General features: G+C 45.8%; 2 protein-coding genes across 2 annotated transcripts in view; one reads left to right on the top strand and one right to left on the bottom strand.

Moving 5' to 3' along the window:
- Positions 1-633: 633 nt before the first annotated feature.
- srprb (SRP receptor subunit beta) lies at positions 634-14676 on the bottom strand. Its single transcript, XM_084325906.1, has 7 exons — positions 14459-14676; positions 12726-12820; positions 12483-12560; positions 12221-12303; positions 6285-6421; positions 5244-5298; positions 634-1813 (listed from the first exon to the last, which is right to left on the bottom strand). The coding sequence occupies exons 1-7, from the start codon at positions 14649-14651 to the stop codon at positions 1600-1602; spliced, it is 855 nt and encodes a 284-aa protein (XP_084182032.1). The 5' UTR covers positions 14652-14676; the 3' UTR covers positions 634-1599.
- Positions 14677-17685: 3009 nt separating this feature from the next.
- The window catches only part of col26a1 (collagen, type XXVI, alpha 1), a 60510-nt gene continuing 55610 nt past the window's right edge, over positions 17686-22585 (top strand). The window contains exons 1-3 of the mRNA XM_084322197.1: positions 17686-18023; positions 19917-20039; positions 20746-20849. Of these exons, the coding sequence (XP_084178323.1) occupies positions 17848-18023; positions 19917-20039; positions 20746-20849 (403 nt within the window). The 5' untranslated portion in view covers positions 17686-17847. The remainder of the gene's footprint in view (positions 18024-19916; positions 20040-20745; positions 20850-22585) is intronic.

Genomic DNA, 22585 nt, shown 5'->3' with positions numbered 1-22585 from the left:
TGTCTACATTGACATCAGGGAATTTGGCTTTGTTACGTAGCAGGATTGCAGCTGCCCTGCTTGAAACCGAGCTGCTTTGGGTGCTCCGGTCAGGGCTGGAGCAGACTGTAGAGTGGCCCCTTTCCCATTGTGCTGAGAAAGGACTCGACCCTTCAAACAGCAGCATTGATGAGTAGGAAATACTGTATAGTCCAGTCCACTGCGCTTCCGCGTTACATTGAGCTCATGGGAGAGAGCGCGGGGGAGAAAATGAATGAATGTGGATGAGAGCCTAGACATTAAGTGGTTGTAGCTACGGCTGTGGGGGGTGCTCAAGTTTCTTTAATAGTTGTCATACAGACTGATCCAATACACTTTTATACACCCGAGTCTTCTGAATGCGGAGAGACCAGTCCAAAGTCAATCGGCACTTTCTCGGCCGAGCTGTAGTCACTTTTCCGTCTTCATGCGCAGATTCAAGGCTCGTCCACATTCATTCATTTACCCCCCCCCCCCCCCGCTCTTTCTCCCATGATTTCAGAATACCGGAAGTGTTTTGCGGTGGTCTATGGCTACTGGCTAGGGGTCCAAAATTCAGAACTGGCCCTTAAACAAACGGAGTGGTGGGAGTGCATAATTATCCAAAGGTTCTATAATGATATCAGTGAACTTTATTTACAAGCTGAACAACAAAAACAAACAATCCCGAGTTCTTGCATGGCTATCACAAAAGCATACATTCACTGTGTTGACAATGTACTGTTTTTTCACTCCATAATATTCCCACACTATTATTCAAGTAATATGTGGAATTCTTCTGTACACGGACGACACGCGGTTCTATAAAACCATTTCAAGAAAAGAAGGCACAGAGCTGAATTTGGAAATACAAACGGGTTGATTTAAATGTAAATGCAACACAATGATGACGTGGTTCAAGGAACGGCCCGATTCTCAAAGCATAGTCCCACACATTTCTCTTGGGGCTAGCTGGAAGAGAGACCTAGCTGGGGGGGGGGGGGGGGGGGGGGGGGAAGAGATTTCAAAATCTTATCCAAGATGGATGCAGTCAATGATGACAATGGCTCCGTTTTCTTTGTCAAAAATACACGTCGGTCAATGTTGTGATTTTCAAAAAGGTTTTCTAATCAAGCCGATTCAATGCAGTTACAGTATAGTAGATTGATGGTCAGCCATTTACACCAAGAAAGCAAATGGCCATCAGCAGCAATAACAACACACCGCTAATAATACCATGCTCATTATGTCCACAATATTTCTGTTCATAGTGTATTTGGCAAACGGTGTTTCTTCACACATGTAAACCTGACAGACAGAAGCGGATGAAAACGCCCCGTCCTTAAGTGCATCTACATCAGCATAATAAAACCATAGGGCATAACAGGAAACCACTGTCCGACATACAGTTAACATAACAGGGGTGGGTTGAATTTACCCACAGACACACGTCACTGAGCTCACTCTGCAGTCTCCTCCCCCTGGTGGTGATGATTGAGGTGGCGAGAGAGGGGGGGGGGGGGGGGGGGGGGGGTCAATCTGATCCCAGGTCTGTGCCTATGAGGTAAAGTCTACGACGGGAGCGTGTGATGATGGAAGAGTTTAAAGCAGTCTAGCCAGGCTTGTCTCCAGGCTGTCGATGTCGGCGTCGCCCTCCTCGCCCTTGCTGCCGCGGGCGCTGCACTCCACGAACTCCACCTTCATGGGCAGCTGGCTGAAGTCGAAGTCCTTGCCTTTCTTCCCCAGGTAGACCACGGCGCCGATGGAGCCGTCCTGCGCACTCAGGGCCGCCGAGCGGGTCACCCTCAGCGTGTTCCTGGTGGAGGTGAAAAATTGTCAATTCAGTTCAGTTTTTTTTTTTTTGGGGGTTTTGGACACATAACAATAGTCATTCCATAAATAGCCAACGTTTTACCAGCTGCTATTGCAGCATTGTCCAATTGTCCGAAAAGGGCTGAAGGGAGAAGCACTAGGCTTGTCGGGCCCTACCCCTGAAGACTTACATTTCGTTTTTTCATTTACATACATACATATAGTACACATTACAGTATAGTATACCTGCAGTATATATAATAGTATATAGTACATAATAGTGTATACAACACATATATAATGTGATATGATATATAGTACATGATATTATATACAATATAATAGTATAGTGTAAATGTAGTTTAATATAATATACACATTTATTATTATGATTATAATGTAATATGATATAACGTACAATACAGTATCATGTTTGTTTTTTTATTAATATGCAATTAAAGCTCTTCCCTTCTGTACCTATCGAAAATAGATATTTTTTTAGTCTAGATTTGAATTGATTTAAGTTTTCACAATATTTTAGTTCATCCTCTAGTCTAGCCCCTTCCACAGGGTGGCTCCGTAAGAAAATTCATATAGCAGCTTTTATCCAAAGCGCTTCACAACTTTGTTCCTCACATTTCACCCAGTCACTCACACACCGACGGCGGAAGCGACCACATGGCAAGGTGCCGACCTGCTCATCGGGAGCAGTCAGGGGGTTAAGTGTCTCGCTCAAGGACACTTACGACACGCTGCCCAGGAATCGAACCGGGAACCTCCGGATTATTACCAGACGACTGCTCTACCTCCCAAGCAGATATTTAAGAGAGAATCCTTTGATAACGAATGGACCCCGATTGTCTATTATTAGATTGATAACCAACGTATATATATACACCGCCGGTCAAAGGGTAATCTTCTGTCAATATGTATAGAACATGGATAGCATCAGTACATTCTTTGTGCCCGATCTCTGGCATAACCGTTGATTTTTCTCTCTGGCTTTCGACACCATGTAGCTTGTTGATTTTATGATCTTATTGTCTTACTGTGTTGTTGTTGTTGTATCGTTTTGTTACTGTGTCCTTTGCTTTTAAATGTTCTGATCTATTTGGATTTGTATTGCTGCCTATGTTTACCTTTTTTTTCTTCTCTGTTTTGGTACTCTTGTTTTTTTAATCTATTTTTAGTGCTGCTTATAGTTTTTTTAATATGCTCCCTCTGTACAGCACTTTGTGTACACCTGTGGCTGTTAAAGCGCTTTATAAATAAAGTTGGATTGGATTAAATGTAACTGAAATGAAATAAAACTAAATCTGCTAGAACAATAAAGATGAATAAAAAAAACTTAAAAGGGGCACTTCACCAAAAAAATAAACAATGCAGATTTATTTTGCACATAATCTCACACACATCTAAACACTAAACCGTTTTGCACACATTCACTTAGTTTGACAATTATTCAGAGTAAATTAGTTTAAATATGGCCACCAGTGATGTCCATCAGGGACATTGAGTCCTTGTGTAAGACCTCGTCGTATAGGGACTGCTACCTTATCATTCCATTAAGCTGCAATTGGCACAACACAAAAATGGTGGCAAATTTAATTTACTCTCATTAACTGTCAAACTAAATGATTGTGTGTCAGATTATGTGCAAAATAAATCAGCATTGTTTTTTTGTTTTGTGAATTGCCCCTTTAACTAAAACTAGCAAAGCTAGTGTAGAATCTGCCATTTAAATGGAAATCAAATAAAACCCTCATAGAATGGGATGCAGATTCATAACAATATAATCCTGGGGGGTATTGCAAGATTACTCAAATCAGATAAACCTAAAGTGTTCATAATGGGAGACCATCTGATGGTACCCCTGGTCCTGCTTCACCCCCCCTGGTCCTGCCCTGCTTCCTCCCCCCTGGTCCTGCTTCCTCCCCCCTGGTCCTGCTTCCTCCCCCCTGGTCCTGCTTCCTCCCCCTGGTCCTGCTTCCTCCCCCCTGGTCCTGCTTCACCCCCCTGGTCCTGCTTCCTCCCCCCTGGTCCTGCTTCACCCCCCTGGTCCTGCTTCACCCCCCTGGTCCTGCTCCCTCCCCCCTGGTCCTGCTTCCTCCCCCTGGTCCTGCTTCCTCCCCCCTGGTCCTGCTTCCTCCCCCCTGGTCCTGCTTCCCCCCCCCTGGTCCTGCTTCCCCCCCCCTGGTCCTGCTTCCCCCCCCTGGTCCTGCTTCACCCCCCCTGGTCCTGCTTCCTCCCCCCTGGTCCTGCTTCCTCCCCCCTGGTCCTGCTTCACCCCCCTGGTCCTGCTTCCTTCCCCCTGGTCCTGCTTCCTCCCCCCTGGTCCTGCTTCCTCCCCCCTGGTCCTGCTTCCTCCCCCCTGATCCTGCTTCATCCCCCCTGGTCCTGCTTCCCCCCCCTGGTCCTGCTTCACCCCCCTGGTCCTGCTTCCCCCCCCCCTGGTCCTGCTTCCTCCCCCCTGGTCCTGCTTCACCCCCCTGGTCCTGCTTCCTTCCCCCTGGTCCTGCTTCCTCCCCCCTGGTCCTGCTTCACCCCCCCTGGTCCTGCTTCCTCCCCCCTGGTCCTGCTTCACCCCCCTGGTCCTGCTTCCTCCCCCTGGTCCTGCTTCCTCCCCCCTGGTCCTGCTTCCTCCCCCCTGGTCCTGCTTCTCCCCCTGGTCCTGCTTCCTCCCCCCTGGTCCTGCTTCCTTCCCCCTGGTCCTGCTTCCTCCCCCCTGGTCCTGCTTCACCCCCCTGGTCCTGCTTCCTCCCCCCTGGTCCTGCTTCCTGTTTCCTCCCCCCTGGTCCCTGCTTCCTCCCCCCTGGTCCTGCTCCCTGCTTCACCCCCCCTGGTCCTGCTTCACCCCCCTGGTCCTGCTTCCTTCCCCCTGGTCCTGCTTCCTCCCCCCTGGTCCTGCTTCCTCCCCCTGGTCCTGCTTCCTCCCCCTGGTCCTGCTTCCTCCCCCCGGTCCTGCTTCCTGCTTCCTCCCCCCTGGTCCTGCTTCCTCCCCCCTGGTCCTGCTTCCTGCTTCCTCCCCCCTGGTCCTGCTCCCTGCTTCACCCCCCCTGGTCCTGCTTCACCCCCCTGGTCCTGCTTCCTTCCCCCTGGTCCTGCTTCCTCCCCCCTGGTCCTGCTTCCTCCCCCTGGTCCTGCTTCCTCCCCCTGGTCCTGCTTCCTCCCCCCTGGTCCTGCTTCCTGCTTCCTCCCCCCTGGTCCTGCTTCCTCCCCCCTGGTCCTGCTTCCTCCCCCCTGGTCCCTGCTTCCTCCCCCCTGGTCCTGCTTCCTCCCCCCTGGTCCTGCTCCCTGCTTCCTCCCCCCTGGTCCTGCTTCCTCCCCCCTGGTCCTGCTCCCTGCTTCCTCCCCCCTGGTCCTGCTCCCTGCTTCCTCCCCCCTGGTCCTGCTTCACCCCCCCTGGTCCAAATCTAGAAAAGACTGTTCCTTACATCTCTTTCTCCAACTGCTGCTGAATCAGTTTGGCCGATTTCGCCATGGTGATATCTGTAAGAGGATAATATTGATTACAGTATGTCAGACGAACAGCCGTAGGTTAAAGGAACACGCCAACATTTTGGGAAATTAGCTTAACGCCTTCTCCAGAGAGACAAGTAAGTAAGTAAGTAAGTAAGTAAACTTTATTTGTATAGCACCTTTCACAGATAAAATCACAAAGTGCTTCACAGAAGTAAAACATAGCAACAGTTACATGGAGATGAACGCACTACACATTAAACAATTCTAACACATCGTAAGCATAGGCATAACATAAGTAAATTAAATAACTAAATATGAGTGCAACATAAATGTCTGTCCTAAAAACAAAACACAAGAAGATAGATACCAGTTTCCTCTCTGTGCGTTCAGTAGAAAGCTATCTGGCTGCACGTTAGCCTAGCTTAGCACAATGAATGGAAGCAGACGGTTAGCCTAGGCATTGTCCAACTAACACCTCTCCACTGAAGGCTAACCGGCACTGTCCGCTTCCATTCATTGTGCTAAGCTAGGCTAACGTGCAGCCAGATAGCCGCACAGAGAGGAAACTGGTATCTATCTTCTCGTCTCTCTCTGGAGAAGACGATACGCTAATTTCCCAAAATGTTGGTGTGTTCCTTTAAGGCAGTGATTCTCGAACTACGGGTTGCGACCCAAATTGGCGGGATTTTTTTTTTTTAAATGTTCTGGCAACATTTTGGCCTCGTTTTAGAAATGTGTATTGATAACATAGTCCTGTAATTACATTTTCTAATAAATGAATGCATGATCAAGTTCAACAACGTGTGCTTTCATTTTGATATTCCTTAACTCCATGTTGAAATTACGCTATGATTTTTTTGTGGGGTCCCCAAAATATTTCCTAAATAAAATGGGGTCACGGTATGAAAAAGTTTGAGAACCCCTGCTTTAAGGTGAAGCATGGTTTAACTGGAGCTATTGTGGGCAGCGGGGGGTGGTGCTGGGGGTGGTGCTGGGGGTGGTTGCTGGTTCACCTTGCTTGTTGCAGGCGACCACCAGAGTGGGAGCGTTCCTAGAGATGACGCTGTCCGTCAACAGGAAGTAAAGGAACTCGGCCACGTCTCTCACTTCCTTCTGGAAGATGGCGCTGTCCACCACGAACACAAACGCTCTGTGGAGAAGAGGAGAGTCAATCAATCACATTTATTTATATAGCACATTTAAACACGACACTTGTCAACCAAAGTGCTTCACATAGGATGCTTGGTTCATACACATACAGCTCATTATAGTAATATTCCACAATTATTACATTTAGATAGTAATAATGGCACACTTATTGGCAGACCCCAGGTGGTAAGAGCCGGCAACTGCACCTCCTCATCCATCACGCTCAACATAGGGGCCCCCCAGGGCTGTGTTCTGAGCCCCCTCCTCTACTCCCTGTACACACATGACTGCGTAGCACAGCGGAACAACAACACCATCATCAAATTTGCTGATGACACAGTAGTGGTGGGCCTGATCTCTGCCAACGACGAAAGGGCCTACCTGGAAGAGGTAGAGAACCTGTCACAGTGGTGTCAGGAGAACTGCCTCTCCCTGAACGTCAGCAAAACAAAAGAGATGATTGTGGACTTCAGGAGGTCGGGGGTCAAGGACTACAGCCCCCTCAGCATCGACGGGGCACCGGTTGAGAGAGTGAACAGTTTCAAGTACCTCGGAGCCCACATATCCGAGGACTTGACATGGACCACACACATTGACAGTGTTGTGAAGAAGGCACGACAACGCCTCTACTTCCTCAGGCGCCTAAGGAAGTTCCAAGTCAGTCAGAAGATCCTTAGGAACTTCTACTCATGTACAATAGAGAGCATCCTGACCGGCAACATCACCTCCTGGTTTGGGAATAGCACTGCACAAGACCGTAGCAGACTACAAAGAGTGACACGTTCAGCCGAACGCACAATTGGAGGGGGGCTTCCCACCCTCCAGAACATTTACAACAAGCGGTGCAAGGGGAAGGCTAAGAGAATTATTAAGGACTCGAGCCACCCGAACAACTGCCTCTTTGAACTGCTGCGGTCAGGCAAGCGATACCGGAGTCTTAAGGCGAGCACAGAAAGACTCAGAAGAAGCTTCTATCCCCAGGCCATCAGGCTGCTAAACGAACAATAATCACTATGCAACAACCATCAAATGCACACAGCACACACACACACACTCACTCAAACAAACAACACACTGCAGCAGTTATTTCATACTTATCTTGTCTTGCACAGTCTCTGGAGCGCAACAGTAAGAAGCATTTTGTATAAAAGTATTCTGTACTTCTGTATGACAACTATTAAAGAAACTTGAAACTTGAAACTTGAACACATAAATTCACCGACATGCGCATTGTTGATACATGCAGGCTCTAGCCTTGAGATAAGCGTATGTGCATCACCGCCGCCATGTTTGGTGCGGAGCAGTGGGGGGGGGGGGGGGGGGGGGGGCTCTAGCAACAGTTTCAGCTAGCTGGGGGGTGGGAGGGCGAGACAGCAACATCCTGGTGCCCCCCCCCCCCCCCCCACAGTAGCTCTGCTGCCATATTTGGCGGGGAGCATCCAAATATGTGGACAAAAAGAAAAGACATGTTGATCAACTCTAAAAGGAAAAAGGAAACTCTGTATACACAGTGGATCATAATGATCAATGACGGAGCGCACACTCCGCGAGAGAGCGAGCGAGCAAGACTGTCATTACGCGCGTGCCTTGAGTCTATTACGGAGCGCACACTGCAATGCACTGTAGGCTACTTTGCTTCCTAGAGTTTAAGTTTAAGTTTAAGTTAAGTTTAAGTTTAAGTTAAGTTTCTTTAATAGTTGTCATACAGAAGTACAGAATACTTTCATACAAAATGCTTCTTACTGTTACGCTCCAGAGACTGTGCTAGACAAGATAGTATCAAATAACATAGTATAGCATGTAATTTAGAAGAAGAAAATGAGGTCACAGTGTTCGGTATAGACATATGTACAATGTTCTGAGTTACCATATAATATACAATACTATGCAGTGTACTAATGTACAGTACTATCTAGTGCAAAGCAGAAATGGGATGAGGTACAATTTAGGTACAATTTACAGTAAGGTGTACGAGTTGTAGTGCAATCCTTCATCAATAAATATAAAGTGTGGGGAGTGGGTGCTACAGTGTGTTTGTTTAAAGTGGGTGTGTGCTATAAAGTGTGTGGAGTGGGTGCTACAGTGTGTTTGTTTAAAGTGAGTGTGTGCGTGTGGATGTGTGTGCTATGTGCGTTTGGTGGTTGTTGTTGTGTAGTGTTCATTCATTGTTCGTTTAGCAGCCTGATGGCCTGGGGATAGAAGCTTCTTCTGAGTCTTTCTGTGCTCGCCTTGAGACTCCGGTATCGCTTGCCTGACCGCAGCAGTTCAAAGAGGCAGTTGTTCGGGTGACTGGAGTCTTTAATGATTCTCTTAGCCTTGCCCTTGCAACGCTTGTTGTAAATGTTCTGGAGGGTGGGGAGCCCCCCTCCAATTGTGCGTTCGGCTGAACGTGTCACTCTTTGTAGTCTGCTTCGGTCTTGTGCAGTGCTATTCCCAAACCAGGAGGTGATGTTGCCGGTCAAGATGCTCTCTATTGTACATGAGTAGAAGTTCTTAAGGATCTTCTGACTGACTTGGAACTTCCTTAGGCGCCTGAGGAAGTAGAGGCGTTGTCGTGCCTTCTTCACAACACTGTCAATGTGTGTGGTCCATGTCAAGTCCTCGGATATGTAGGCTCCGAGGTACTTAAAGCTGTTGACTCTCTCAACCGGTGCCCCGTCGATGCTGAGGGGGCTGTAGTCCTTGACCCCCGACCTCCTGAAGTCCACAATCATCTCCTTTGTTTTGCTGACGTTCAGGGAGAGGCTGTTTTCCTGGCACCATCCCGCCAGGACCTTGACCTCTTCCAGGTAGGCCCTCTCGTCGTTGGCAGAGATCAGGCCCACCACCACTGTGTCGTCAGCAAATTTGATGATTGTATTGCTACTCCGCTGAGCCACACAGTCGTGTGTGTACAGGGAGTAGAGGAGGGGACTCAGAACACAGCCCTGGGGGGCCCCTATGTTGAGGGTGATGGATGAGGAGGTGCAGTTGCCTGCTCTCACCACCTGGGGTCTGCCAGTCAGGAAGTCCAAGACCCACTGGCAGAGGTCATAGTTCAAGCCCAGGTCCCTGAGCTTGGCTATGAGTATGGAGGGGACTATGGTATTGAATGCCGAGCTGTAGTCGATGAATAGCATTCTCACATAGTTCCCCTGCCTCTTGTCCAGGTGTGATGCTGCTGTGTGCAGCACATGGGCTATGGCGTCCTCCGTGGACCTGTTGGGGCGGTATGCAAATTGCAGGGGGTCCATGTTGATGGGGAGGGAGGAGCAGATGTAGCCCTTTACTAGCTTCTCAAAGCACTTCATGGCTATGGAGGTGAGAGCTACAGGGCGGTAGTCGTTGAGGCAAGCAAGCTTGGATTTCTTGGGTACAGGGATAATAGTGGACTTCTTCAGGCAGGTGGGGATGACAGCCTGTTCTAAGCACAGGTTAAATATGTCAGTGAATACTGGGGCCAGTTGGTCGGCACAGACTTTTAGGACGCGGCCGGGGATGCCGTCCGGACCTGCTGCCTTCCTGATATTCACTTTTTTAAAGGTCCGCCTCACCTCATGCTCTGTTACCCTGAACACTGCGCCTCCATCAGCAGCCGACCCCCCCCCCCCCCCCCCCCATTGCCGTGGCTTGTGAGCTGGTGTTGTTATTACCAGCATCAAACCTCGCATAGAAGGTATTGAGGTCATTTGCTAAGGAGATGTCACTGTTCAGTTTGAGGGAGGCGCCTTTGTAGTCTGTCATCGTTTTGAGCCCCTGCCACATAGCTCTAGAGTCAGCTTGTTCAAACTGGAGTTCAATTTTATCTCTGTAGCGCCGTTTGGCCTCTGACACTGTCCTCCTTACGTTGTATCGCGCCACCTTGTGGTCATTCATGTTGCCTGCCACTAGGCCGTCGTTGTATGCTTTGGTGCGCTCTCTCAGAGCTTCACGGACGGATTTGTCTACCCAGGGTTTTTGATTTGGGTAAACTCTCATTTTGGTAGTGGGGATTGTTTCTTCCACCATAGTACAAACATAGTCCACCACTGTCTCCGTGTAGACATTAATGTTATCTGTGTCGCGGAACACATTCCAGTCTGTGCAGTCAAACGCAGACCGGAGCGTCTCCTCTGACGTCAAATCCCATTTCTGCACCTCTCGCGAGACTACAGGAGTACTTTTGATTCTCTGTTTGTACATTGGTGAAAGAAAGATTGACGCGTGATCTGATTTACCAAAGCCACTATCAGAATGAGCCTTGTAGCCACCTTTAAATTGCGTGTAACAGTGATCTAGGATGTTACCGCCTCTGGTGTTGCAAGTCACATGCTGATAGAAGTCAGGTAATACCTTTCTCAGATTGGCGCTATTGAAATCACCCAGCACCAAAATGGCGGCGTTAACGTTCGCCACTTGTATTCTATTTACCTCGTCGTGGAGTCTGGAGAGCGCAACGTTGTTACTGGCTTGCAGTGGAATATACACTCCGATCAGGACGATCGCCGTTAACTCCCTCGGGAGGAAGAAAGGACGACACTTGATGGTTATATATTCCAGGTCTGGGGAGCAGTGGTTGGATAATTCCTTCACGTTAGTTGGATCGCTCCAATTTTTGTTAAACATGAAGGCAATACCTCCTCCACGTTGTTTACCGGACTCTGCTGTCCGATCCTTGCGATGGATAAAGAAGTGATCGGCTGGTTGGATTGCGTGGTCTGGAACCTCCGGCGTGAGCCACGTTTCGGTGAAGCAGAGAACGTTGCAGTCCCTAACGTCTCTTTGGTATTGAATCCTTGCTCGGATGTCATCCAGTTTATTGTCAATTGATTGTACATTGGCTAGCAATATACTGGGCAATGGTGTTCGGTGGCGTCTGGATCTCAGCCTGTTACGGATCCCAGCTCTCTTCCCTCGCCGTCTGATTCCTTTGTCTCTGGGGGCGAGATCCGGTCCCGATGTCCTCAAGATCTCAACAGGCCATTGTTTTGGTTCAGAGAGCTGATCCAGAGAGTAATCCAGTCGGTAAGTTTCCCGTAATCCAATGTCTATAAGTGACTGACGGTCATACACATTAAATGCACCTACTGTTGGTACAGACAAAACTCTTAAAACTATAAATATTAACAAAAGTAAGCACAGTCTCGACGGAGCGCACAGACAGGCAGCCGGTCGTAGCGGCGCCATCTTTTAAGTCTTTTAGATTATGTACTACTATATAAAGTTCTATTGCGTTCACACCAACAGCAAACCGCACCATGCTCCACTTTGAAAGGGACAGAGTCCCAACTTTTCAAGAGGACCATGGTTTGGTTGTTTGGTCCTCACAATAGTTTGGTTTGTGTTCACACCTCTCCAAACAAAACGGACTATTGATTTAAAGAGACCATGGTTCACTTAAAACTGACCAAACATGTGGTAGGTGTGAACGCGGCCTAAGAGGGATATGAGGAGGACTGTGTGTATGTGTAACTAAGACGGATATGAGGACTGTGTGTATGTGTAACTAGGAGGGATATGAGGAGGACTGTGTATGTGTAACTAGGAGGGATATGAGGAAGACTGTGTATGTGTAACTAGGAGGGAAATGAGGAGGACTCTGTATGTGTAACTAGGAGGGAAATGAGGATTGTGAGTATGTGTAACTAGGAGGGATATGAGGATTGTGAGTATGTGTAACTAAGAGGGAAATGAGGACCGTGTGTGTATGTGTAACTAAGAGGGATATGCAAAAAGACATTAAAATTGCCTTGTGTACATCTTCAAAGGCAACAGATTTCCATCTATTATGCAAATAACTTGCTAGTCAAAGAGCCGTTCAAAGGCATTACCACCATCTTACCTGGCAGCAGACTTGAACTTTTCCATGTACTGAGAACGAAGGCTATCATGTCCTGGGAGGTCTATCAGGGTCCACGTGGTCCCCTGCATACAGGAGAAGGAATAACACAGGGGGGCAGAGTTAAAACCAAACTGTTTTAACTAAAAACCACCAAACTATTTATGATTAAAAATAGCATGTAACTTCAAAGCCAATCACAATATGCTCCGTTGATTCTCATGATTCTGCATGATGTCCAGCATTTTATCCTCGACTCACTCACCCTGTCGTTTTTGGCTTTGTATGGAGCACTACTGTCCGTGATGGAGGTTTGTGTTCTGTTGTACTTTCCTGACAGCAGCTGCAGGTGAAAGATGAAAGAAAGCAAGGTCAATAAAAGTGGGTTAAATACGATAACGTCAGATAACAATCAGATTAGACATACTACTCAGTCAGTGTATGAATGAATACCTTGTTGTGACATACTACACTACAACGTGGCAATGACGTCAAATGATAAGCTCACCCGGCTGAAGAGAAGGGTTTTTCCAGAGTCACACAGTCCGACCAGGAGCACGGCACTTCGGACGGTTTTGCTGGAGAGGAAGTACTTCAGGAAAACTGAAAATCGGAGGAGAGTTGGTTAGCCACTCTTCAATACCTGGGAACTGTGTTTGACTGTAAACTGAAGTTCAACCTAAATACAGAGTCTATTGTTAAAAAAGGTCAGCAGAGGATCTACCTACTGAGAAAGCTGAACTCTTTTAATGTTAGTGCGAAGATCCTGAGCACTTTTTATAGTTCTTTTATTGAAAGCCTCCTAACTTTTTCTTTTATCTGCTGGTTCAGTGGCCTGTCCATTAAAGATAGGAACAGCCTACAGTACATAGTGAAAGTGTGCTCCAAAATAATTGGAGTAAAACAGAGAGACCTATGTTCTCTCTGGACGGACCAGGTGGTCAAGAAGGGTAGAGCATCGCTAATCAACCCCTCCATGCTCTGTCTCAGCGGTTTTCACTGTTGCCTTCTGGCCGCCGTTATGACGTCCCACCAAGTAGGACCAACCGCTACGCCAAATCTTTTGTCCCCTCGGCTATCAGACTTTTAAACACAGACGGTAGTCATTTTAAGTAGCCTTTTGCACTGGATTGTGTATCTCATGGAGTGTTTCTCTTTTTATTTGCCGTGCTGTCGTTGAGATGTTTTGTTGTTTGTTTGTCTTTGTTGCTTGTTGGTGAAGCTGCAAATATGAATTGCCCCACGCGGGATCAATAAAGTTGTCTGAATCTGAATCTGAATACATTTATGATGAATTGAAAATGGGGGACCCTGATGTAAACAAGAAGACGAAAGTCTTTCTCTGGTCTGCATCCCCTTAACAATTGTGTGTGTATTGAGCCGTACTGTATTGTACCCATTCTGCAATCTGTTAATAAAAATGTCAATCAATCAATCAATCAATCAATCAGCCCACCGAACAACACACAGCCCCCAATGCCTGCCATCCCATCTCCAACACAACGAAAGATTGGGCGCAAAACTACCTTAGCATGCTCTTTTGCTTTCAGTTCAACAGTGACAAATAACATGTGTGAATCTAACAGCTGTTAGCTTGGGTAGCAGGCAGCAGGGTAGTTTGTTAATACTGGTAACTAACTTAGCAGCAGGGAAAGAAGCAAACCAGGAAAAAACACCAAGATTTGCTTCAAATAACAGTATTGTTGTTAACCTAAAGCTGGACTGTTTTTGTATCACAAACAGTACTGTATTTGCAAATCTGGTATGTCATAAATGTATAGATGTAGCAGTACTGTCTATCTGTGTATGTCATGTATGTCATATATGCCCTGATTAATTGAAAATGGGGGACCGTCACCCTGATGTAAACAAGACGAAAGTCTTTCTCTGGTCTGCATCCCCTTAACAATTGTGTGTATTGAGCTGTACACTGTATTGTACCCATTCTGCAATCTGTTAATAAAGTTATCAATCAATCAATCAAACAAACACATTTTCTCCATTAAAGTTAACGTTAGCTAAAAAGGATATCACAAAACGTTACTACTAGGCAATGGCCAGGCTCAAAGAAGTAACTATTGAGTTTTGTATGATGAGCTAGGCTGCCCTGGCTATAGCTAACATGATGAAGCGACCCTCAATGCAGACAGACGGACACAAGTGTCACTCGAGCACCGAGGACCCAACAAGGCCTACTAGCTAACAGCTTAGCAGCTAACAGCTATGCGGCTTCTTACTTACCGACGGTGATGACAACAACAGCCAAAGCGACAATGAGTCCGATGATGAAGACGGGATCTTGGTCTTCTAGCTCCTGTCGTAGAGATTCTATGTACGGCTCGAATGGGTTTTCTCCTCCTCCCACGACCACGTCCTCTTCTTCCATGGTGCTGCTGCCACTGCCGGGCTCTGTGATGCTATCCGCGGCCTCCATGTCTGAGCTGTGAGCCGCTGTCACACTTCAGTACTGACTGACTCTGGAAGTGTGTAGGACACGTGTGCTTTCTTCTTGAATGCGTGCGCAGTAGTTGTTTTGCCAGCAGGGGGCAGTCTATCCAATGGCATGTTGTGTAGTCATTAATTTGAAGTGATTGATTGATTGATTGATTGATTGATTGATTGATTGATTGATTGATTGATTGATTGATTGATTGGTTGATTGATTGATTGAAAACTTTATTAACAGATTGCAAAATGGGTACAATACAGTACAGCTCATGGATTCTTTTTGTATCACAAACAGTACTGTATTTGCAAATCTGGTATGTCATAAATGTATAGATGTAGCAGTACTGTCTACCTGTATGTCATGTATGTCATATATGTCCTGATGAATTGAAAATGGGGGACCCTGATGTAAACAAGACTAAAGTCTTTCTCTGGTCTGCATCCCCTTAACAATTGTGTGTATTGAGCTGTACTGTATTGTACCCATTCTGCAATCTATTAATAAAGTTTTCAATCAATCAATTAATCACACAGACCAGAGAAAGACTTTCATCTTGTTTACATCAGGGTCCCCCCATTTTCAATTCATCATAACATAATATGACATACACAAGTCAAGTCAAGTCAAGAGTCAAGTCAAGAGTTTTATTTGTCACGGCATACGAGTATACAATGAAATGCGGGTGGTCTTGCCCGCAACGATGTGCATAATACAATAGTAATAACAAATTGTGCAATAAAACAAGTAAACAGAGTAGGGCATATCGGTATATGTACACAATGTGCAATAAAACAAGTAAACAGAGTAGGGCATATCGGTATATGTACATAAGATATTTACAGAGCATGGTAGGACATGCTAGGTCCTGTGGTAGTGCATACACTGTTAGCTACGGATGAGGCACTGGGTCTTTATGTACATGCTATATTATACAATCTCAAGTTATACTATACTATTCTTAAAGTGACCTTTCCTTAGTGGCCATAAGTGTGGGCGTGTGCAGCATGAGTGTGTGCTTGCTCATGTTAAAGTGGCTGCTAGTGTGTGAGCGTGTACAGTGTGTGTGTTGTGTGTGTGCTCATGTGTGCTTGTGTGTGGAGAGTTCAGTGTTCAAGGCTCTGATGACCTGGGGGAAGAAGCTGAGCCGAAGTCTCTCTGTCCTAGTAGCTGGTGTTCGCAGGCGTCTGCCTGACCTCAGCACCATGAACAGACTGTTGTTGGGGTGGTGAGGGTCTTTCATTATTCTGCAGGCTCTGGATTTGCACCTCTTGTTGTATAGAACCTGCAGGGGTGGTAGTGCAATACCCGTGGTACGCTCGGCTGAGCGCACCACTCTCTGTAGGGCCTTCTTGTCCTGTGCCGTGCTGTTTCCATACCAGTGATGTTTCCAGTCAAGATGCTCTCTACAGCTCCGGAGTAGAAGGACTGGAGTATCTTCCCAGATACTCGGAACTTCCTTAACTGTCTCAGGTGGTAGAGGCGCTGCTTCGCCTTTTTTACGACTGAGTCTATGTGTGTTGTCCATGTCAGATCCTCTGAGATGTGGACCCCCAGGTACTTAAAGCTGCTCACCCTGTCCACGGTAGCCCCGTTTATCCTCAGTGGTGTGTGTGTCTCCTGCTGTCCTCTCCTATAATCCACGATCAGCTCCTTGGTTTTACCAATGTTCAGGAGCAGGCTGTTGTCCTGGCACCAGCGTTCCAGTACCTCAACCTCCTCCCGGTAGGCCTTCTCGTCCGAGATCAGCCCCACCACCACTGTGTCGTCCGCAAACTTCACTATGGAGTTGGAGCTGAACTTGGCCACACAGTCGTGTGTGTATACAGATAGACAGTAGGCCTACTGCTACATCTACATACATTTATGACATACCAGATTTGCAAATACAGTACTGTTTGTGTGAAACAAAAAGAGTCTAAAAAAGAGAGTATATACATTTGACGTAGAAACTGTACATTGGAGGTGGTTGGGTGGGGTGGGGGGTGTTGGGTAGGCGGGGTACACACACACTCAAGTTCAAGTTTCAAGTTTTGTTTTATTTGTCACATATAAGGTACATACATGTACATTATAGGGAAATGCTTGGTTCTGTATGACCCTGAGATTGTGCTTCATACAGTAAACGAATAAAGACCAAACACTATACAAAATAATAATATACAATATACAAACTAAAGTACAACCTAAAGTACAAAATTAAGTACAAAATGCAAACAATGATTTACATTTTTTTTATGCAAAAATGCTAAATGCATAGGTAGGTGTTGCTAGATAGATAGCTACAGGTTTCATTATACTCTTATTCTATGGTACACATACTGTATGTAATTTCCCCTCGGGGATAATACATTTATACGTATCGTATCTTTTTACAATTCTGGTAGCAGGCCTACTATATGTACTTAACATTGTATATAACCCTTATCCTGCAGGAAGGTTGAAGATCACCTTATTGACAATGGCCTGGGGGAGTGGGGGTTGTTGCAGGAAGTGGTGGGCACACACACACACACACACACACACACACACGCATACACACACACACACACACACACACACACACACACTTACTTTGGAGCTGCAAGTACAACTTTGTAAGTGGTCATTGAGAAGTTCCTCGTTATATTGTATGTAAAGCTACATTCCCACACAGTCGGGGTTTGCTTGATGAGGCGTATCATGCTGAATCCCATAAAATGATTCTTGATAAAAACATAAATGGGGCCTTCATGAAATGTGTCGTTGTTGTTGTTGTTGTTGTTGTTGTTGTTGTTGTTGTTGTTGTTGTTGTTATTATTGTTGTTTAATATTGATTATCAAAGATATATCGCCCCGCCGCAGGCTACTTAGGCTGTTTTTTACGCACGAGTGGATATTTGATTCCTCAGACCTCGGCAGGCTGTCAAACCAAACGCCAGACAAGTCTATTATTCTACGAGAAGGGGTGTGTGTGACATTCATCTAGCATTCTTAAGTAGGCTAGGCTTGTTCATCTTCCAGCCTGGCAGCAACATGACGGATCTGTGAATGCTTACAGGGGTCTAGCAGCTATACTCTTCCAGTATCCACCCTCAGACACATCTGGCAAACCTGCGCTCCAAACGCTGTTTGAAACTCCTTGGGAACAACTACTAGTACTACTACTACACATGTTTATTTAAGAATATTAAAAAAGGAAATTATGGCGATATTTTTCTTCTATTCGCTTTGCGTGTGGATGTGTTTAATTTGTCTTTCGGTGGGAACAGGCTTTATGTATCATCAGTTTCCAAGCGCAACTCTGCAGCGCGTCAAGTCGGAGCAGCAGCAGAGCGCGCACAACGGACCGCCTGGTAGCGCGTCTCATAACCAGCTCAGGTGAGCCAGAGTTTTTCACTTCACTTTGGAAGATAATGCGAAAAACACTGACATATCTAAATACATATTTGTGTATTATCACCAGCTTTAGTCTTCTTCTTTCACCGGCTGGACAGTTCTGGTCATTCATGAGCAATGATGCATTGGATTGGTTATTATAGGAGAACATTTCTGAGGTAGATACAGAAGAAGAATCGATTGAGAACTTTGAACACGATCCCATCCATCGTGTCTTTGGTGTGTCAATGTTGTGTGGCATCCAAGTGCATTATCTTATCCACATAGCACAAAGTCTAAGACATTAAGGTAAACCGGGGTAAGACGCCCCCCTAAGATATTGTATTTCAACTATTTAATAACTATATATTCAAACACATAGCCAGTCATTTGAATATTAATATAATGTGTACACACAATACGTGTGTTTAAGTAAACTTATTTAGATGGTAATTCAATCACAACAGACTACAACTTTGTTATTATGAAACGAAATGTCCAATTGTATAAAGGGCACCCCCCCCCCCACTACCCCTTAACATGTACTACATCAACACAACAAGCTGAACAAAATACTCTCTCATTAGTCAAATGCATCACGTAAAAAGAGTTCAGCTTCATCCAAAGCCTTCTCACTCTTTTATTTTACCTCAGGAGGCAAAGAAATTCAAGCTATAGTGATGCTGCATCAATTAAACTGTACTTTTAAAACTGATATAATAAATTCCTTAGCATAGCTATTGTGTTATGTTGTTAAAATAGTGTACTTTCTCAGAAATCTAATATTAGCAAGGCTAGCCTATTCAAGATCAATGAGGGGGGGGGGGTCCATTTCTTAGCCCAAAACAGGTCTTCCCTCAAACTCTTACACTTTCATGGATTACAAAATAAGTACGCATCTTACCCCAATTTACCCTATAGGTTATTGCAGTGGTTTCCAAAATAAGTATGTTTTTGTTCAAACTAATAATGGATCCCTCTCCCTTTGATTCTCACATTAACTATAATAAAAGCTGAGCTATGTACATCCCAAAAAGGGGGAGGGGGGCATCTTACCCCGGCTTACCCTATAGGTTATTGCAGTGGTTTCCAAAGTCTGGGGACCCCCAGGGTCCCTAAGAGCGTTCCAGGGTTTACCCAGAACTGTCTGTAGATCATTTGAACTGTTATTCTATTCATTAGAAGTTAGCTTAATGGCAGAATGAATGACACAGCATCTTGTTTCACCCCCCCCTCTCCACTGTTATCTCCCCACAATCTACCTCATGGAGAGCTATAGGATTCTGCACTAAATCACATCCAACCACAGACATCCTCTCAGATGGAGGTCATGCAGACACATGTTTTCCATAAGGGGGTCTGTGGTCTAAAATGTACATCTATATGTAGAGGTCTGTGGAAACGTTTGGGAACTGCCAGGTTACTGTATTATACATCTATTTAGAGGTATAGGGTTTGGGAACCCCAGGTTACTGTATGATACATCTATTCAGAGGTCCGTGAAAAGGTTTGGGACCTGCCAGGTTACTGTATGATACATCTATTCAGAGGTCCGTGAAAAGGTTTGGGACCTGCCAGGTTACTGTATGATACATCTATTCAGAGGTCCGTGAAAAGGTTTGGGACCTGCCAGGTTACTGTACGATACATCTATTCAGAGGTGCGTGAAAAGGTTTGGGACCTGCCAGGTTACTGTATATGATACATCTATTCAGAGGTCCGTGAAAAGGTTTGGGAACTGCCAGGTTAGTGTATGATGTCATTCATTCTGTTCTTTGTTTTCTAATCGTGGCCTGTGATCCGTTGCGAATCGATTTAGGTCCTTGTCATGAAAACGTTTGTGAAACCCATAAGTGATGATGCTCATTCTTTCTGTTTTCTGTTTTTTTCGTATAGGAACTGGTGTCAGTACACTGTATCCAGAACGGTGACCTGCCAGGTGCACAACGGCACCGAGACCACCATCCAGAGGGTGTTCCAGGGCTGCCGGTGGCCAGGCCCCTGCACCAAACTCATCAGGTATCTTTCTCTGGGTTTTTTATCCACTTTTTCTCCTCTTTTTCAATAATTTTTTTCTCCCATCCCAAATTCGCTGTGCCAATTCTCCCCTCCCCTGTCTTGAACGTTGCTCGCATTGATGCCCCCCACTGGCCGGTTGTAGGGAGGATAGAAGCCTTGCATCACATGTCCCCTCCGACACATGTGGAGGCAGTCTGTCACACAGCGCACTGTGTGTGTGTGTGTGTGTGTGTATTTTTTATATTTTATAAAAAAATATTATATATATTTTATATCTTTTTTTTTAACAAATGTTTTTAAATTTTTATTTATTTTTTGACATGACATACAAACCTTTACAGTAGAAATCCACTATAAAACACATACATGCTCTTACTCGTTCTTCCCCCCCCCCCCACTGGACCCCCCTTGAATACATCCATTATTCCGTTTGATACCAAGGATTAATAGTTCATATAATGTGTTATCCTCTCCACCACCTCTAACCAGATTTCTATGCTGGCTTCATTAATACCTAGAATTTGTGCGGTAGATATCTCTAGGTAAATCACATCAAGATAGGTAAGAATCCATACCCTCCGGCACATTTTATCAGGTTGAATCCAGCGTGATGCTATTAGCTTTTTGGCAGCCGTAAGACCGGACAAGATTAGCCTCTTTATATGTACATGCGTGCCTATATTGACTATGTCCTCCTGTATGGCAGTTATAGGACCCTGGTCCGGCCGTCCTATAAGGTGGCCTATCGACAGGTCACTGCCCTGGAGTGGAAATGCTGTCCTGGCTTCGTGGGAGAAGAGTGTCGCGAGGGTGAGTTGCTCCTTCATCTCCCATAGCAGCTCTTCATCTCTCCTATAGCAGCTCTTCATCTCTCCTAGCAGCTCTTCATCTCTCTCCTAGCAGCTCTTCATCTCTCCCCTAGCAGCTCTTCATCTCTCCTAGCAGCTCTTCATAGCCCGGCTAGCTCAGTCGATAAGATAAGATAAGATATTCCTTTATTGATCCTCTTGGGGAAAATTCAGGCATAATAGCACTGCAGCATGGGGGAGGGGAGGTACAGGTATGGGCAGGGTAATAGTAGAAAGACATAAATACAGGCAATACAAATTATAGTACAGTAGAAAAGTAAAAAATAGGCAGTGTAAACAATATAATTAACTCTGAATATACACATATGAGCAAGTAGGCAGTGTAATCAAAGGTTGAGGGTATGTATGCCCTATCATCAGTTATACATTACAATAAATATGGTTACAATAAACACTAGAATCGAAATATAAGTAAAGTATACAGTATACACAGATGCAGTATACTAACCGACGTGATATACGTCATATGTTATAGTCCGTGCTGTTTAATAATAATAATAATAATTCATTACATTTATATAGCGCTTTTCTAGACACTCAAAGCGCTCCCCACAATCTAGGGTGGAAATTGCCTCCTTCACCACCACTGGTAGCACCCAACCTTGGGCTACGCAGGCTCAATGGCTGCCATACACTGGCACCAGGCACACATCACACTACACAACGGCTGAACGGCTTAGGAGACAGGGATTGATATCAGCCAATTAAGGGGAAGGGATGATTAGGTGACCTTGATGTCAGGGTTCTGTGGCTGGACGTGCTTCTCATCTTGACTAGCTCCTAGGTAGAGCATGTGGGTTTGAACCCCGTGTTGGGCGGCGCACATCTTTACTATTGCTATTATCACCTGCCCTGCCTGTACGTTATTGGTTCACAAGCCCTGAAAACAGAGGGATCCTTGTTCGTAACCCAACAACATACTGTAGTCAAGCATGGACAGAATGGTGGACGGAATGATGGACAGAATGGTGGACAGAATGATGGACAGAATGGTGCACAGAATGATGGACAGAATGATGGACAGAATGATGGACAGAATGGTGGACAGAATGATGGACAGAATGGTGGACAGAATGATGGACGGAATGGTGGACAGAATGATGGACAGAATGGTGCACAGAATGATGGACAGAATGATGGACAGAATGGTGGACAGAATGATGGACAGAATGGTGCACAGAATGATGGACAGAATGATGGACAGAATGATGGACAGAATGGTGGACAGAATGATGGACAGAATGGTGGACAGAATGGTGGACAGAATGGTGGACAGAATGATGGACAGAATGGTGGACGGAATGATGGACAGAATGGTGCACAGAATGATGGACAGAATGGTGGACGGAATGATGGACAAAATGGTGGACAGAATGATGGACAGAATGGTGCACAGAATGATGGACAGAATGGTGCACAGAATGATGGACAGAATGGTGGACAGAATGATGGACAGAATGGTGGACAGAATGATGGACAGAATAGTGAACTCTGACAGAAAACAATGACTCTTATTTCCCCCTTTCAGGATATTTAGACTTATTTCACAAGGGAAAAAGCATCTACACCAAAGATCATAGGATAAAGATTGCGACCCCCCCCCCCCCCAAATCATTCCGCGACCACCTTGGGGGTCGCGACCCCGCGCTGAGAACCGCTTGTATAGAAGACGGTCTC

This window comes from Notolepis coatsorum, assembly GCF_963971535.1.
Source record: "Notolepis coatsorum genome assembly, chromosome: 1".
NCBI lineage: Eukaryota > Metazoa > Chordata > Actinopteri > Aulopiformes > Paralepididae > Notolepis > Notolepis coatsorum.
This window is presented reverse-complemented; position numbering and strand designations above follow the sequence as displayed.

Coding starts and splice junctions, on each gene's coding strand:
- srprb (XM_084325906.1), bottom strand. CDS start 14,651: ATGGAGGCCGCGGATAGCATCACAGAGCCCGGCAGTGGCAGCAGCACC. Junction 12,304..12,482: donor ACAAAGCCAAAAACGACAGG/GTGAGTGAGTCG, acceptor TCCTGTATGCAG/GGGACCACGTGGACCCTGAT. Junction 5,299..6,284: donor GGTCGCCTGCAACAAGCAAG/GTGAACCAGCAA, acceptor ATCCTCTTACAG/ATATCACCATGGCGAAATCG.